This window comes from Poecilia formosa, unplaced genomic scaffold, assembly GCF_000485575.1.
Source record: "Poecilia formosa unplaced genomic scaffold, Poecilia_formosa-5.1.2 Scaffold39, whole genome shotgun sequence".
Lineage (NCBI taxonomy): Eukaryota > Metazoa > Chordata > Actinopteri > Cyprinodontiformes > Poeciliidae > Poecilia > Poecilia formosa.
In genome coordinates, this window is record NW_006799978.1 from 1,413,011 (window position 1) to 1,429,866 (window position 16,856).

The 16,856-nt window shown below is 35.9% G+C and overlaps 1 protein-coding gene across 3 annotated transcripts in view; it reads left to right on the top strand.

Annotated features, from left to right (window-relative positions):
• Window positions 1-16,856, top strand: part of fstl5 (follistatin-like 5) — a 192,272-nt gene that overhangs the window by 108,792 nt on the left and 66,624 nt on the right. For all 3 annotated transcript variants that reach the window (XM_016670941.1, XM_007551027.2, XM_007551028.2), the window contains exon 7: window positions 13,457-13,623. In XM_016670941.1, the coding sequence (XP_016526427.1) occupies window positions 13,457-13,623 (167 nt within the window). The remainder of the gene's footprint in view (window positions 1-13,456; window positions 13,624-16,856) is intronic.

The following is a 16,856-nucleotide window of genomic DNA, read 5'->3' on the forward strand; positions in this document are numbered from 1 at the left end:
TATACAATCATTGCTCCCATCGGACAGAAATGAAGGGTGCAGGGCAGAACTGAAGCCCATAAAAATCAAACTGTGGAAATTCTGCTTTCTGGAAGTTGTGCACACTTGTGCTGCTACAACAGCGGCAATAGCATTTTGAATGTTGAGTAGATTATACAACGCAGATTATGTGATGAAATTTTGCAACAAAACGTCATTCATCTTAAGAACTCTGAATCCGTTTCTTTACTAAATGACTCTATCGCTAAGCGTTCCCATGTTGTTTACACTCCATTTAACTGTTTAATTGTTCAGGTATCTAGAAAGCAAACCAAAAGGTGCATCTAAAGTAATAAACGTTCTAAAATCTCTCTTCATATTCCTACTTAATAAACCAAATAATTTAGCTTGTTAGCTGATCCAAACCAATCGTAAATGGGGAAGGTTTAGTCTGACTTAATGCAACAAAAAAAAAAATCTTTTTACACAATGTATTTTAAAAAATATATGTTCAATTGTATCCCATCAATACACCAGTATGATCTCAAGTATGCTGTTGCTGTTCATATTGGCCCATATGGCCCTGTGGTTTTATTTCAGCAGATGAAGCATAATTTATGCAGAAGTTAGATAGTTATGCTTTTATTTAGATGTTGTAATCTGTACCTGTCATGCATTAATGTTGCATCCAATATCCAGATGAGTTCCAAGACTTGCCTATATCTAGAATTACATCCTTTCAGTCCACACTTCTCTTAGTAATGGAACAGCATGAGTTTAAATGGCTCAGAGGGAAAATTTTCACAAGTGCTCTTAAACAGATTTTTTGTGTGCTTACATGTGTTCCTGTCTGTAGTGTTCTCTGCCATCAGCACTTTGCTAAAACAAGTTATTTGTAGTTGAAGCCCTTCATGCTCACACAGTGCTCTCTCATCAGTAGCCAACAAAAACATAATGGCACAAAACAGGAAATGGTCATATGCATGCCTCCAGCAAATATCCCAGCATGAATACAGGTAAGCAACTTATTTGAAGTGGTTGTTAAGTAAATGTAATTTCACCTGCTTACAACAGATGCTGACATAATGTCTTTTAAAGCCACTATACTTGGTCAAGTTTAAAAGTGTTTAGGAAGGCTTTAAGAACAACTGCTTGCAAGGTGCCAGCATCTTTGTTTTTTAGGGCTTTTTAAAGAGAAAGACCAAGCCAGACTTACTGAAGGTTGTTGTAAAACATTTTTCTTGACTTCTCAGCCAAAGCTCTATACACAGCATGGTTGCAGTAATGCAGGAAAATGGAACCTTGACTAAAGCACTGAGTTCATAAACTGCACAGTACCTGGAATGGAGATATGCTTCATCTTCATTTTTCAGTGCTTAGGTAAAAGCTTGTAGACTTATATTTGCCATGTTTCAGGTTAGACCTGACCCGCTCCAATTTATGAGATATTTGCTATTTTGTTAACTGAGTTTAGAAACCTTTCTATGCATGAATTTTCAAAATGAAGTGGCTTATCAGATAAGCATCTGAAAATGTTAAACAGTTGCTCTCCAGCAAGAAGAAATGAAGTGATCTGTCCAGGGTGTACCCCACCTCTCAACCCCAGTCTGCTGGAGATGGGTACCTTGCAAGGACATTGGATTTAGATGATGAGTGGGAATGTTACAGTACTAAACTGAAAATGAGCTGAAAAACCTTTTAAAATCTGAAATCCTTGCTAAATACATCAAACAAGAAATTCTAATACTCTGAAGTGAAGTGTTTGTTCAACCCAGTGGTGGCACTTATCTCACCCTTTGCAGGGTGTCAAGGTATTCATTTTAAACCCCAGCAGATGCAACTTGTTTATTTTTGCGTCTTTATGAACTATGGTTTTCAGGAACGTTAGCTGTTTTAAAAGTGCTTTGGTCTCTAAGTGTACTTCACTTTCAGTGAGAGTTTACATTTTATTTCAGAGGCATCACCAAAATTGGTTGTGTTTAAATCAAACTTTACATCTAAGCTGAGTGAATATGTTGTACATCCTTTAGTTTGGTTGGCTTGTTTTAGGGGTTTTCTAAAATTCACTTTCTCCTCAAATGTGTTTTCCTCTGTTTTATCATTTTGACATGAATCTTAATTCAGAGAAAGTTACAACATAGATACTCCCTATTTCATTTTTCTGTAATACTTCATGGCAATTTTACTCTTCATTTCATTCTTTCATTGTAATTCCATGAAGTTCTCATCTTGTTTGATTCTGAGTCTGCTGTAATGCCTACATATACAGAAAGTTTGCCAAGTGTTGAAATTGGTTGACTTACACTTGTTACTTCCTGGAAGATTATAATTAGACATCAGTCAAGCCGCCTCTTGGGAACGCTGGTTCCATTAAGTCGAGTTTGCTGTTATCCAGCCTGCGTGGCAGAGCAAAAATTCAACAGGCTTTTACTTGTCAAAACCCCTGCTGAATATTCCATCCACAGGCAGCGAGGAGGGGTGTTAAAATGGTTTTTAATTCATCAATTTATTTTCCAGCATGTTCCATTTTATGTGTTTAGAGAGATTCTGAAAAGGTTTTATAAAGTAAATAAAGGGAGTTTACACAAAGTCTGCTGCAAAGATACCTGCAGGTCTTTTGTAGTGTTAGAAATGATATACATGAATTATTAAAATGTTTAAATAAGTATTTTATGTAAATGTTTTCCTTCAGTTATTCCTTTATTGTGTTTACAGTAGAAAAGGTCATTCCATTACCGCTGGGCATTATTACCTCACTTTAACTTGTATTTATTTATAGATATGCATTACTGAAACACACTCTGTCATTTAAACTGTTGAACTTACCTGGTCTTTTGTCACGCAGTGATAAAATTCTTAATACCCCCTCGGGGTTTTGACAAAAACAGATGATTTGCTTCTTGCTTTTAGTATAAAAGGTCATAGTTGTAAAAAGACCAAATGGCCCCAAGATATGTAGAAAGTGTGGAGTATGAGCAGTGTGTTACAACGTGGAGATTGACTAAATCATCTTCATCTTTTGCTGTAGCTTTCAATCCTGTTTGGTTATTTTATCAAATAACCTTCACCAGATTATCTGTTAACCTGATGGAGGGTTTGGAGTGTATGTGATCACACCCCAAAGTAATCACCTATCACACTGTAGTAAATTCAGTCCATAAAGAAAACAAGAGCACAAAATAAAATAATTTATTTAAATGAATTTAAAATAAATGTTTTTCAATTTAAAATTGAACACACATATATATATATATGTGTGTGTGTGTGTGTGTGTGTGTATACATATGTGTGTGTATATGAACATTATGGTATTTAGCATAGACTGTCATACTTTTCTAAAAATATTTAACCATCCTTTTATGGCCTTGTACAATGATCACCCACATAATATGTTCCACTGCTTCCAAGACATTAACATATGCAAAGCCAGTTCTCTTTGTTTTCATGTCTCTTGTCATGAAATAATTGCAACTAGACATTCCCCAATCAGTATTTTTGTCACAGATGCTGATGAATCATTTCAAATGAGCCATTTGCCCGTGAAGAGTCACAGGGCGATTCACAATGAAAAGTCTTGCATAAACTCAACCAGCCATGATGTTTTCAACAATATCCAGATTCTGCCAACACATTCAGCAGGAAGCCTGTCTTTTTCTTATTATTTTCCCACATGGCGGTTTTCCTAATGCTTACATGATACTCTCTGTTTTGATATGATTTTTTAAATAATTCAGCTCCTACAATTACTTTTGTGCACTTGGAATTAATTTTACAGACAAAACATGCAGAAAAAATGGTCTCCTGCTTTTTAAATGTAGTGTTTGTTTTGAAAGTCAAAGCACCTTCCCTTCTCCTTCACTAATTCTACTAATCTGTCTCATCACAGTTTGCACACAAACTTTGTTTGCAGCCAACATAAAATCAGACAGTAATGCTGGGATTTGAGTTGAGTCAGAGATTCTGATACTACTCACTGTAAAAATCCCATGACCAAGACTCTAATCATGGGATTTGATACTTGGAACTGCATCAGGACTTCCCTTTTTAGAACACCACAACAAACAACATAAATCTTGACAAGAAGAGAGATGAAACGCAGCTGGATGGTGATTGATGCAAACAGTTTGGTGGCAATACTCAATAATGGAAGGGAACCATGAATTTACATGCGCCAATTCTCGTTTATGGAGAATTTAAGTGGCAGACATGCCTGAAGTATAACTATAGCATCACATTGTGTTTTGCGTTCAGTGGGAAAAAAAGATAAGCTTTCATAGAGGCGGGAAAAAATCCGCCCTGACTGTGGCGTGATTGTCTTCTGGGGCTTCTCTGCTGTGTTTGTCAGCAGAAGCCTTAAATCTGCACAAACAAAAGAAGAAGATTGTCGCAGGAAGCTGTGAAGTGTGTGAGTCTCGGGAAAAGGTCACGTTAAACAGCTCAAAACATCCAGAAGAACTCCCAAATAATAATCATTTTAAAATGTATTTCTGGTTTTTGAATGGTTCTGGTATTTGAAGCTGGGAAATCAAAGCACTGATTCGATAAACAGATTTTGAAAAAAGCATGAAAATGTTCAGAGTACTAATTAACTTGTCTCTATAAATTATTTACAATCCAAAAAGTTAATTATCTTGACACTATTTTTACTGTTTTGATTAATGCCGCTGACTATGCAATATTGGATTACGTGGAAACAAACATGAAAAAAGAAGGCAAACAGCGAGCAGCTGCTAAGGGTTGCATTTGCCACGCGCCATTAGTTCTGATTAAAAGCCCCAGTTTCATGATAAAGAAATGAAGACATGGTGAGTAGATATTTCTAACTGAGTTCACATTTTTGCTGAAACTGAGGTGAGATGACTGATTCTTTTTAAATGGATGAATTTTGCATCTGAATGTTGAGTTCTGAATTCCCTGCTTTAACATGCACTTAATAAAAAAGGTGGACATGCTTTCTTGTCTGTGGGGAATGCTTAGCAATCCAGGGTTAACAAGTCTGCTCTACTTACCCAACGCTTGACATTTCATATGCCTCTTCATCCATTTCAAGCTGTTGGCTTAAAATTGTTTGAATTATTGCTGCTGTTCAGCTGTTGCTTGTATGTGCATAACAGATTTATTGTTTTTCTGAAGTAAATCTGTTCAATCAAAGTGATGAATGTATTTGTCACACATCACACATAACCAGATGTCTCATTTTGTCTCTTTGTAAAGAAACCTTTGTCACTAATTACTAAACAAGGAATGAAGAACCACACAATTTACTTTCGTCTAAATTGATGTTATATTGCAGAAATGTGACAAAGCCATTCAACACAGCCTAGACTAAGTGATCTGTGATCAGTTATTGCAGAAAGCTACACTTTTTTTATAAGTTTTCCACATGGTAGCTGAGATAAAATAAGTCCAATTAGGCATCCTGTGAAGCTCTGCTGCATACTGATGCTGGAGGTCTCTCAGGATTTCTCCTTACAGCTGCTTTGGAAATAGACTCGAGGCTTATCAGCCAGAGTTAATGCATTCACTAAGACCATTTGTAAAAGTATTGCAGCGATCTTAAAATTTCAAAGGTTAATGGAAGCAGGGTACAGGTGCATGTTAATAAATTGTAATGTTATTTACAGGCTGTTATTTTACTAGCCGGATTAAAAAAAAAAATGTAATTGACAAAAATGACAAAGTGATGGTTTTTGGTAAACCCACTGAGACCCCAACATGTTTGTAGTTGGCTGGGTCCAGCATATTAAGCCAGTGGTCACAAATCTGGAGGTCAAAGTAGAGCCTGGATCTCATATTTTAACATGATTGCTATTTTTAACAATCATGTTAAAAATAGTTGTTTTCTAAATGAGGCGGCTGGATGAAGTGAAGCCAATTCTTTCCTATCACAACTTTGAGACAGTAATGCATGCATTGGTTATCACTCAGTTGGATTACTGTAATGCAGGGGTCAGTGCTCCGTCCATCACGTGTCACCAGAGGTGACAAAATGCTGCAGCTAGTCATTTAACTGGCACTCAGAAGTTTGAAGTTTGAGCACATTTTCCCATTTTATCTTCCTTTCACTAAGATTTAAGATTCTTTTATTGGCTTTTAGAGCTCTCCAGGGCCTTCCCCCATTCTGTCTGGCTGATACACCCACCAGCTCTCAGGTCAGCTGATCAGCTGATTGCAACTTACAAGAAATCATGCTTTTGCTGTAGCAGCTACCAAATTGTGAAAAGATTTCCTGGAAATTAGACAGGCATCTCTTCTGTCTGTTTTTAAAATTCTTAAAACCCATTTGTTTGCTCTAACATGAGATGTTGGTTTTAGGTCATTTTTATATTTTTAGATGATTTTCGTGCTGCTTTTTTGGCTGATTGCTTGTATTTTTTTGACTTTTAATGCTTTTGATTTTTGCTTTTTAACTTATTTAACTGTATAGCAATTTGGTCCTGTTCAGGTTGTTTTCACTGCTTATAAATGAAGTTTGGATGGACTGGAATGAAGCCTAAAAATGCTTTGCAGAATAAAAAAAATCTACCTTGTGAGATGTATACTCACTGTGCAGTATTTGCAGTCAGTCAGCTTCCTTTCTGTGCATTGCTTCAGCCATGCATGCAGCGCAATAAAGATGATCAGCCTATGACTGATGAGAGTTGTGGATGCTCAGGTTGCTTCAGCAGCTGCATTTAATAGCTTTGCAAAGTTGGATCTTTTGTCTCTGATCAATGTTCATTTTTTATAGAAAATTCAGTTTCTCAGAAATAGAAAGGTGAGTGGAATGAAAACAAAAGGTGCTCAAGCATCAGGAATAATGGAAGCCTTGAGAGGATGGGAAGCAATGAGCATTTAACAGTTTGTGGGAAACTCGCAAAGTACAGACAGCAACTACAACTTTAGAGATAATGAACTTTATTTTTCTTGGTACACGCTCACATTTCTTCATCAAAATCGTTTTATTGGTTGAATTTAATTTTCTAATAATATGACAAATTGGGTTTTCATTTGCTGAAAGCCATATTCATCAAAATTAACAAAAAAAAATACTTGAAATAGATCATTACGTGTAATAAATATTAAGCTTTCCTTTCTGAATTGAAATGCTAAAATAAATACCTGACACTCCAATGACAATGTTCTCAGGAGAACGGAGATGATTATCCCCTCAAATAACATGTTTTTCTCTGCCAAAACACTGTTGTTCCTTCCTGGAAAAAAAAAAAAAAAACTGTTAACAGGAACTCTAGCACAGGAAGCCGATTAATCCTCTAGACCGCTCGTCGTGTCGGTGATCGTCTCTGTTGAAAGTGATAAAATAATTAAATTTAAGTGGAAACGTTCAGATTCCACATCAAAGGTGCAGAATCTGATGTTTTAGTTCTTTATCAGCATGAAGTGATTCATACTGATGAATTCACCTGTGCAGTGTGGCGGATGATTGCCTCGGACGATGCAGAATTGAAGTTAAGCCATCAAAGCAAACAGAGATCTGCTTGTTAGGTTGAAGTTAAAGGATGTGGAGCTGAGATAAACAGGGTCCAGATTGTAGACTTTTTCATTATTTTTTTTATGATGAAATACAAACATAACATGCAGAAAGAGCGCTCATGATCAAAATGATTTAAGGTCAAAGCATGAGAGTTTGATTAGAAATCCTGTGTCAGAGTCGAAACAGAATATTAAATCATCTTGGAATATTTTATTCTTTTCTTCTTTTAACCAATTTGGTTTTAAGATCAAACTGTTTCCTGTAAAGTTTTAAAAGTTTATTCATAAGGCATGTTTTCATGCAATGTAGCCCGACATACGTAATGTGATTTATAGAATTTAGAACCAAAGAAAACATAATGTAGCTCAATCACTTCACAGAATGATGAACCGAGTAAATAAAGTTATTGTCATTAACTTTAATAGACAGTCATAATATCATGAGAAAACCCCAAGAGACTAATATAAACGTCATGAAAATGTCACAATTTTACAGAAAACACTCTAACTATAGGGGAAACTAAATGATGAGATATAAAATATGATAGAATTAAAACAGAAAATTATAGATTATTTTACAAGATCAAACTGAATATGAAATAAAACCAAACAATTAAAGTGAAAACTTGCTGAAAGTAGGATGGATGTGAAATGGAAAAAAAATCTAATTTTTATTTAAATAACTCAATATGTAGAGGTCATTGCCAGCCTTTAAACCCAGGCTCCCTTTCCTTTCTCGAACATCTGCGCCAGAAACTAAAACTGAACTTTTATACAGATTGAACTGAAGAAAAGTATCTGTCCTTCCTGATGCAATATATTGAAAGTACAGTCAGATGTCTGTTCTTTCAGTGGCAGCAGCAGGACAGAGACAGCTGTGTCACATTCTCCTCGACTGAAACTGAAACGGTGATTCAGAATATCAGGTAAATCTGCAGAAGCTTCATTACAACAAATATGGTGAAAATTCTGCATCTCTGAGTCCTGCTTGGTGTCCGGTTTGAAATACTACGTATGAATTGACTTATCTTTAAAAATCAAAGGCTAGATTAAAAATTTAAACAAAACAAAACATTTTAAACAATATATTTATGCACATTTATTATTTTTATCCTGCAGCTGACTTTATCCCAATTAAGATTTTTGTTGCTTTGTTTTGTTTCGGTTTTCAGGATGTGTGGGGAAAAATGAATGCTTAAAGTCTGAAACATGGTGTGACTGCATATTGAATATTATACATGATGTGTTTACTACAACTTTCATGTACAAGAAAGACCGTGTTGAGGCTGTTTTTGAAGCCTGTGATGAAGTAATTGTTTCTATAATTTGTGTTGACTCATTTCACCTCTGAATACTAATAATTATTATGGCCACATTGAGCTTTCATGTGTTTTTGCTGTGAATTTCCTTGTTTCCAAATTTCTGCACATTTTAAAATAAAATGCAAAAGCATGAATTGTCGTCATTTGCGCTTCTTTTTAAATGGTTTAAGTTCATTTACGGTTCAGGAATCTTTTCAAATAATTTATGCAACTAATGACAAATGGGGGGAAAAAACTGGAGATAACATTTAGAAAATATTCCAGTATTGGAGTATTTACAATACGGTTTCTGTATGCAAGATTTCTGCTTTACAAGAAGAAAGTCATAATATGACTTAATTCTTGGTATGACTTTATTCCCATACATGTTTAGTTTTGTAGTAGGCCTATTATGAATGTAGGCTCTTATTCTTGTAATTGTACTTTTTTTACTTATTTTTTATTAGAGTGGCTCTAGTACTCTGTTGTAAAAGAAAACATCTGTCCTAAGTATTGAAGTTAAAAATACAATTCTACAAAATAAAATGTGAAGTTGAAGTAAAAACAAAACTTTCATAAGTTTGACATTCAACAAAAAAGAAATAATCTTAGAATTCCAAAAAGACCTGAAATGGAAATAAAGCTCAGTCTGATTTAATATCAGATGTTAAGGGATAAAAAAGTCTCTGTATGGCCTGCATCTAAATATCTGCTTCCAACGGTTCAAACCATCAGATAAAGAAGTGACATATCTGTGTGAGCTTAGTAAAAATGAATGTCATGGAGACGAAGAGAAGTGTGTTAGGACTGAAAGTTGGTGAAGAGGAACTGAGTGAGTGAGTGAGCAGCATTTGAGAAGGAGTTCAACGGAGCATGATGGAGGATGGAGTGAGAGGGTTGGTTAAGCAACCTTGGTGTAATTTGTCTTCATGCTGCTGGCCCTTTGCACCATCCTCTGGTCCCAAGCTGTTTTTCTCTGACAAGCTTGTTGCCACTAGAACAATTGGTGATTTACCTCTCACCGTGTCACTGACCAGCATCCCATCCTGGGAGAACTGCAGAGTAAATCAAAAGTCTGGACTTTCCCGTTAATCACTAATTAAAGGTTGGATGGTGGAGGTTGATCCCTCCCAGAGGGCTCAGTCCCTCCGGCTTCAAATCAGCCCGAAATAAGAAGGCAAAGCCACTTCTTCCTCTGATAAATCTCTCACAGAGGTGGAGCTGGGCCGAACCAGCTCCAGCAGCTCAGACTCCCATCTCCCTGAAGAGTTTCTAATTCAGGTCGGATACTATTCCTCATTTTTATTTTATTTTTTTCTCCACTACTTCCTCCACCGAGCTGCTAAAGCTGTGATGGAGCCTGCCTGGTTGACAGTCTTCCTACTTTCTTTAAATTCTCACTATAACTTCACACATTTCTATCCCCTCAGGGATCAGCGGCAAATCGAGTTTGTTGCTTGCAGCGTATTCCAGAAGCATTAAGATACAAGGAGGCTGTAATTGAATGGTTAGGGAGGACATTATTGAAGGAGATTTTTGTCAGCATATCCACCCACTACAACCTTAGCACATAAAAGAGCTCCAAATGGCTACATTGGGTGTGGATGTGCTCAGTTATCAGTGTTAGGAGAAGGACAATTATTAATGTGTGACTAATATAAGATCCATTTTTTCAATTCTTAACTGGCTTTAATCTTTTATCTTTATTTTTTCTACTGTTGCTAAGATTAAATATTTCATGCCAAGGTAGTTTGTATGCTTTTAATCATTTTTTTTATCTGTGTGAAATCTCTTCCTTATATTGGATACTCTCTCAAACTATCAATGTGAAATGAAATGGTAACACTATCAGTGGTTAAACAAGGAGGAAACAATCTTTAAGGAATATTTTTTTCTGTTTGATTTTTTTTGGTCATTTTTACAGTTCTTCAGATTTCAGAATTCCTATGTGTTGCAAACAATGTTACAAACACAAGAAGTAGATTTTAACTTCCAACTTAATAAAGTGTAATATGGAACAAAAACAGAGCACCAGAAATGCATTTTTACTAATTATTTGAGAAAATGCAAGCTATCTACAAAGGAGGAGAAATTGTAAACAGGCAACCAGATTCTTAAATTGGCTAAAGTAGTGGAATATATTCAAATTGGTAAATAAATCTTTAGTAAATCTTTGTCAACCGATACGTGTTTTGGAACTAAATGAAAGACATTAGCACATCCCAATGAATTTATGAAGAACAGATGTGCTGATATTTTGACATGCTAATGACAGCCAATTGCACACACAGCCTGATGTAGTGAGGTCATAATATTACCTATAATAATGATCTCTAAACGTTGGTGTGAATGCAGGCAGTTTATTGAGAGTGAGCTAAAGAAGCTAACACCTGAAGTTCCTGCTGTGTGGAGTCTGGGATTTCCCAGTGGGCGAAACAGATAGGAATAATTTGGTGTAACAAATTATAGACATTTTAGTAATTGCAGATACAAATTGTATTAATTTAATATATTCCTACAATTTTCCAAACATTGACTGTGAGAGGACTGTAAAACCTTTGATCCTCTTTGGAGTTGTGCTGAAAGTAGTCTCTGTTTTTCATGGTGCTAATCAGAAATTGTTAACCACTCAAAAATCAATTTTCATTAAATAAAGGAAAATTTGCTGCATCTTTGCTTAAAAAGTGCCATTCTCTTTTGTAGCTCAACTTCTTTAAACATATATAAGAACCGGTGTCTCCTCAACCCCTTCAGTGGCATTAAGGATTTTTGGGTTAAGAACATAAATGCTTTTATCAACATACATGTTTTAATAAGTAAATGTAAAATTTTCCTGACTTTTTCTAAACTTGTGGTATCACTTTAATTGCCAAAATCCAAAAATCCAATGCCACCATCAATTCTGAAGTTATTTTTTCTTTAGGAATGCTTGATTCTGAATTATACTGTATATGCTGTGGACTGTGCAATAACTCCTGTAATATTTGATGCAGTCTGATGTAAGTTCTTGCCAATGCACCAACCCTTGGTGCTCATCATGACCAGTCTCTGTCAGCCGTTGGAGGGGTTGTCTGAAATGGTGGTCATTTTGGAGCAGGACAGGAACTGTGCTGCATGTGTTTGGACTGCAGAATGATGGAACAGGGATGATTTCTGTTTGTTTGTTCCACTGTAACTAGTTGACTACTTTTAATTCATTTAATATGTCAAATTAAATTTGAAGGCAAGTATTTTAATTAGGTTTTTATACAACCCAACAAATTATGAGTCAGTCGGAAATGGCGTAATGATTGCAGTTTCTCCTTGGAACAAGTCGTCTGATGTCTCCTGTCTGACTGGCGGACATCTAACACGTTTTCCCAGTTCTCAGTTTAGATGCAAAAAAACACAGATACAGCAGACCAAAGGCAAGTTTAAAGACATCTGAGAAGCCATTGGTCTCCGAGCGACAGCAGTCTCACTTTAATTAAAGGTGCTTGCATCGTTATTCTCCAGGCTGTGGCAAGTGAGCACTGTCTGTTGGACCTTCTCTTTCATTAGATTTTGTATTTCATGCCCTGAGGAGCAGAACAAATTGAGTCTCTGTTTCCTTTTGCTCCATTGTTCATTACCCAAGAGAAAGATTAAAAATCATCATCTCACGGACCACATTACATAATACCAAAGAATGAATGAGTGTACACTGCCCTTACGGTCTCTTCCAAAGCACCAGGTAGCAAAGCTGTCCTACCTTCTGACCACCGGGTCTTTTATAATTAAATCATGAATGCAGAGAAGAGGAATGTAGTAATTCTGGTCTGTTGAACGGTTGAACAGAGGTACAGATTCTTCTCTTAGTCCGTTTTCTCAACTAAGAAACAACAAAAAGTCTGACTTGTGTTAATCTTGCAGGACAGTAAGCATGTTTAAAAATAAGCCAGCTTCAAGTTACAAAGCAGCACGAGTAAGATGAGATGTCTGCAGTCAGCAGAAAAGAAGAGCAGCTGCTTCCTGAATGAGTCGGGTTTGTTTTCAAAGCCAAGGTATCAAAAAAGTGGAGCTGTAAACTTATTGACTTTCAGTAAATATTTGACAGCAAAAAACACATTAAAAATGAGTATTTTGTTTTATCTGACCAGTTTCTGTTCAACAAAATGAGAGATCTCACATTTATTGTCTTTTAGCCCAATTAATTTACTATTTTCTGTTGCTTGTATTAAGAGGTGGATTATAACTAATTACCTTTGCTTCAGTATCTTCAGTTGTTTTACTTCCCCTTTTTCTAGAATAATATTATTCTGAAGTATGGCCTCTGAAGAACATTTCCTGTTACTCTGTCCCCCCTCTATCGAACAAACCTACAGTCCATCTTAAAGCAAGACTTTGTGATTTTACTCAAGCTTCATTAGAGCTCGGTGATATGGCTAAAGACATATTAGGATATAAGCATTTCATATCAGTTGGTATCAAAAAAAATATTCATTTTTACATTAACTATCCAAAATACTAACAAACTGGTGATGTAACCTTTTGGGTTAACGCTAATGCTAACGCTCCTCATAATTCAGTTGTTTTGAAACATGCTGCGTTTCAAAAATAAGATTCTTTGCTGTCCAACTGAAGCGTCCTCACACCAGCACTTTGAAGACGACCACCAACTACATTACTCTACCTTCCTCTGCCTGGACATCATTTCTTACCTTTCTTTTTTTCCTCCTAAACAGATGTTTACCTGCTGAACCTCCCAGATGAGCAGAAAGTCAGCGTCACAACAGTTACCGTTGGGCAGAGCGCCGTGATGACCTGCGCCATCACAGGAGAGCGGAGACCGCCTATTTTATGGAAAAGGAACAATCAGTATCTAAACTCCCTGAACCTGGAGGACCTTAACGTAAGAACCTGTTATTATTTTCAATTTTTAAAATTGTTTTAAACTTCAGTGCAGAGTAAGGCAGTGTATGTTCGCTGAGTAGTCATAACTTAATTAAAAAGTCATGAGTGGCCCTGGGTAAAACGTGGAAGGGATATTACACACAGCAAGCGGTTTAAAGATGAAGGAAACCTTTGAATTTTGATGTTAGGGTTTCTGATAAGGATCAGCTGATATGAGATTTTACAGCTTAACCTTGATATATATAAGAATAACCTAGTCTAATTTTTTGTTCTTCAATACAGAAATGCCACATTTATTCCTACTGTTGCTGAAGGAATAAAACAGTTTATACTTCTAGTAAACCTTTAATCTTATCTATACAAGTAATTTAATGTGTTTTGATCCAAAAATTTGGTTAAAAAAATACACCTGCTAGAAGTAATTAGAGTTCTTGGGTACTTATTGCACAAAATATATTCCCTTTTTGGTGTCTGTTTTTTTTTTCAGATTTGAAGAGATCTAAAAAACTTATACTTCTTGTTAATTATTTCTGCTTGGGCAGAAATCCTTCACTTCCTGCTTTACATGCTTTACAGACCATTCACTGTCGGGTTAGTTTCCACACTAAGTCAGTGCGTCTTGTTTTTGCCAAATGAGGCTTTTTTTTTCTTGCGGACTACAGGTAAGTGACAGAAAGTCACAGCTGCACAATGTTTAATCACCATCATTATTCCAGTATTAGTGTGCAAAATCACAGACTTTTGGATTTTAGGTCCAGTCCTTTCATGCTTTGATTGCATTGCCCTGTCCTTGATTCCAACACCTGATATAAATTTTAGTCACTGTGATACTCAGAGAGAATAAAGTTGGCTTCCACTAAGATAATAAAATGAAAGAGTAGAGAAAATCTTAGTTTTGACCAATATTGTTATCACAATAACTCACAGTGAAACATCAGTGAACAGAAAAAGTTGAGGAGTGGCACCACTCTGTTAATCCAAGCCAACATGAAGATCTTTTCTGTCACCAAATTAAAAATTTTACACCAAAGAGACATCATAAATGATAACTGCAACAACTTCAAAAATGCAAATAACATTTTAACACTTTGCTGTACCTTTATAACGGGTTGTATTGAATCAATCAGATCGACTCATATCTACCAATATGATCATGAGAAATCGATCATAGAACAAAGAGAACTGCCCTCCTGTCAGTCTCCATGTATGCCTATGTTGGAAAGATGGACACTAGAATTTGCTCTGGGAGAAAGCCAAGCTGTGATGTGAATGTTTGACATGTACCACATACATAAACATTATTATAAACAAGAAAGCCGCCGTCATAGAAACATTATTCCCTGATGGCGCCAATCTATTTCCGAAGGGTAATGCCTCCTGTCACTTGGCAAGAAATGGTTTGATAAGGATCTGAGGAAACATGGCAATGAATTTAACTTGATGTGGCCTTCTATCCCCCCAGATCTCAGTTAAATCAAGATATGTAGGATGTGACAGAAAAATATGTCTAATCCATAGAGGCCCACCTGTCGCTGTACAGAACAGAAATGTTATTTCAGCTTCACTCTTACATTACAGCAGAGCCGCAGAGGTCCTTCAATCTAAACAGACTGAAAAAGGTTTGACTTCTCACTTTTTAGTGGGTTATTGTGTAGTTCTGGTGATTTCATTATATCACTTTTACACACATTTCAGGTGGACAAAGTACTTTAAATAAGACGAACAGGAAATGGTGAATAAAAACAATCAAAGAAACAAAACAGTTGAGCTCAAAAAGGCTAACAATGGAGAAGAACATAAATTGTACATAAATCTGTAAGCTAACAGGCGTGATGCAGGTTTATCTCCGTGGGACAATAAAGATCATCTGGGCTGCTGGACAGAAGAAATGCAGCCGTGTTGATGAGATACCGGCATAGATATACAAATACTAAAGAGCATAGATTCTAATACACTCATAAGAGAATACACTCACAAATAGTCAAGAGTAATTAAAAAATAAATAAAAAGAAATTAAACAAATTGACATTCAAGTTAAACAGATGATGGTTTTTATTAATTGACCAATAAAACTCACTGAATAAATAAATAAAATTGATTCCATCCTTAAAGGATAATAAAACTACAACTGTAATTAACTTGGGATAGGTTTAATTATTACATAATTTATTAAAATCAGGTAAAAGCCAAACTGGAGATTTAAGACTCAAGTTTGCTTTTAAAAACCTCAGGAAGTTTTTTTTTTTCTTTTTTTGCCTTCATAGCTTCAGAAATAATTTTCTACAGGCAACAACCAAAAATAATACTTCACTATCCAGTCTTATTTTTCAGGTGTCATCAGGATGTCTTTTAAAGACCGGAGGAGTTTGGATATGTAATATAAAGAATATGTTGAACTTTAATTGTCAATGCCTTTGAAAATCATTTAAAAGCTGATTGATTCTAAAATACACAGGTAGCCATAGCAGGGACCTATAAATGGTGGGGTGTGATCTCTTTCTTTTTTTTCATTTTTGCAACCAATTCTGCAGTAGTTTAAGAGATGCTACCTTCTCTTTTGAACAGAACAAAAAATTAGAATAATTAGATTGCAACTTAGATAATTAACAATCCTAAATAATGCTAACATTACTGGATAATCTCAAATATCATTTACAATTTGGTTAATTTCATCACTTTAGAAGCTTCTCTGCTTTCGAGTTGTATATATAATGGTTTGCCTTTGTGTTGTACGGCTGACTATAATCCAATATGTCAGATTGTGTTCTTGGTGACTGTTTAGAAATTGGTGGGAGTGACAGAGACAAAGAGAGAAGATGAAAGGGGATACCTAAGGGCTTCAGCCCTGGAGGAAGGACCTTCTTTCATAACTGTGTGTGAGTGAGTGTGTTAATCTGTGTGCACAGCCCCAGACTGACATATGTCTTACTTTCCTCCACATCAAAGAAGTAAGAAAACTTGTGATGAAGTTCAGATTGAGTCCCCATTTACCTTAAACTTTTTTTTTTTCAGAAATCACAAAGATGAGTGTGATATTACAGTGCACAGTTAAATCAACAGTGGCATAGTAGATAAAGGGAATCCAGCAAAGCCACTAATGTTATGTTGAATGTTGACGACCCTTAAATTAAGTAAGAGGCCCCCAGGTGTTGCCAGTCATCTTTGGCACCATGAGCTGCTGGTTCTGTTTGTCAGTGATGTGTGTCGCCCATAAAAACCAGTACTCAAACT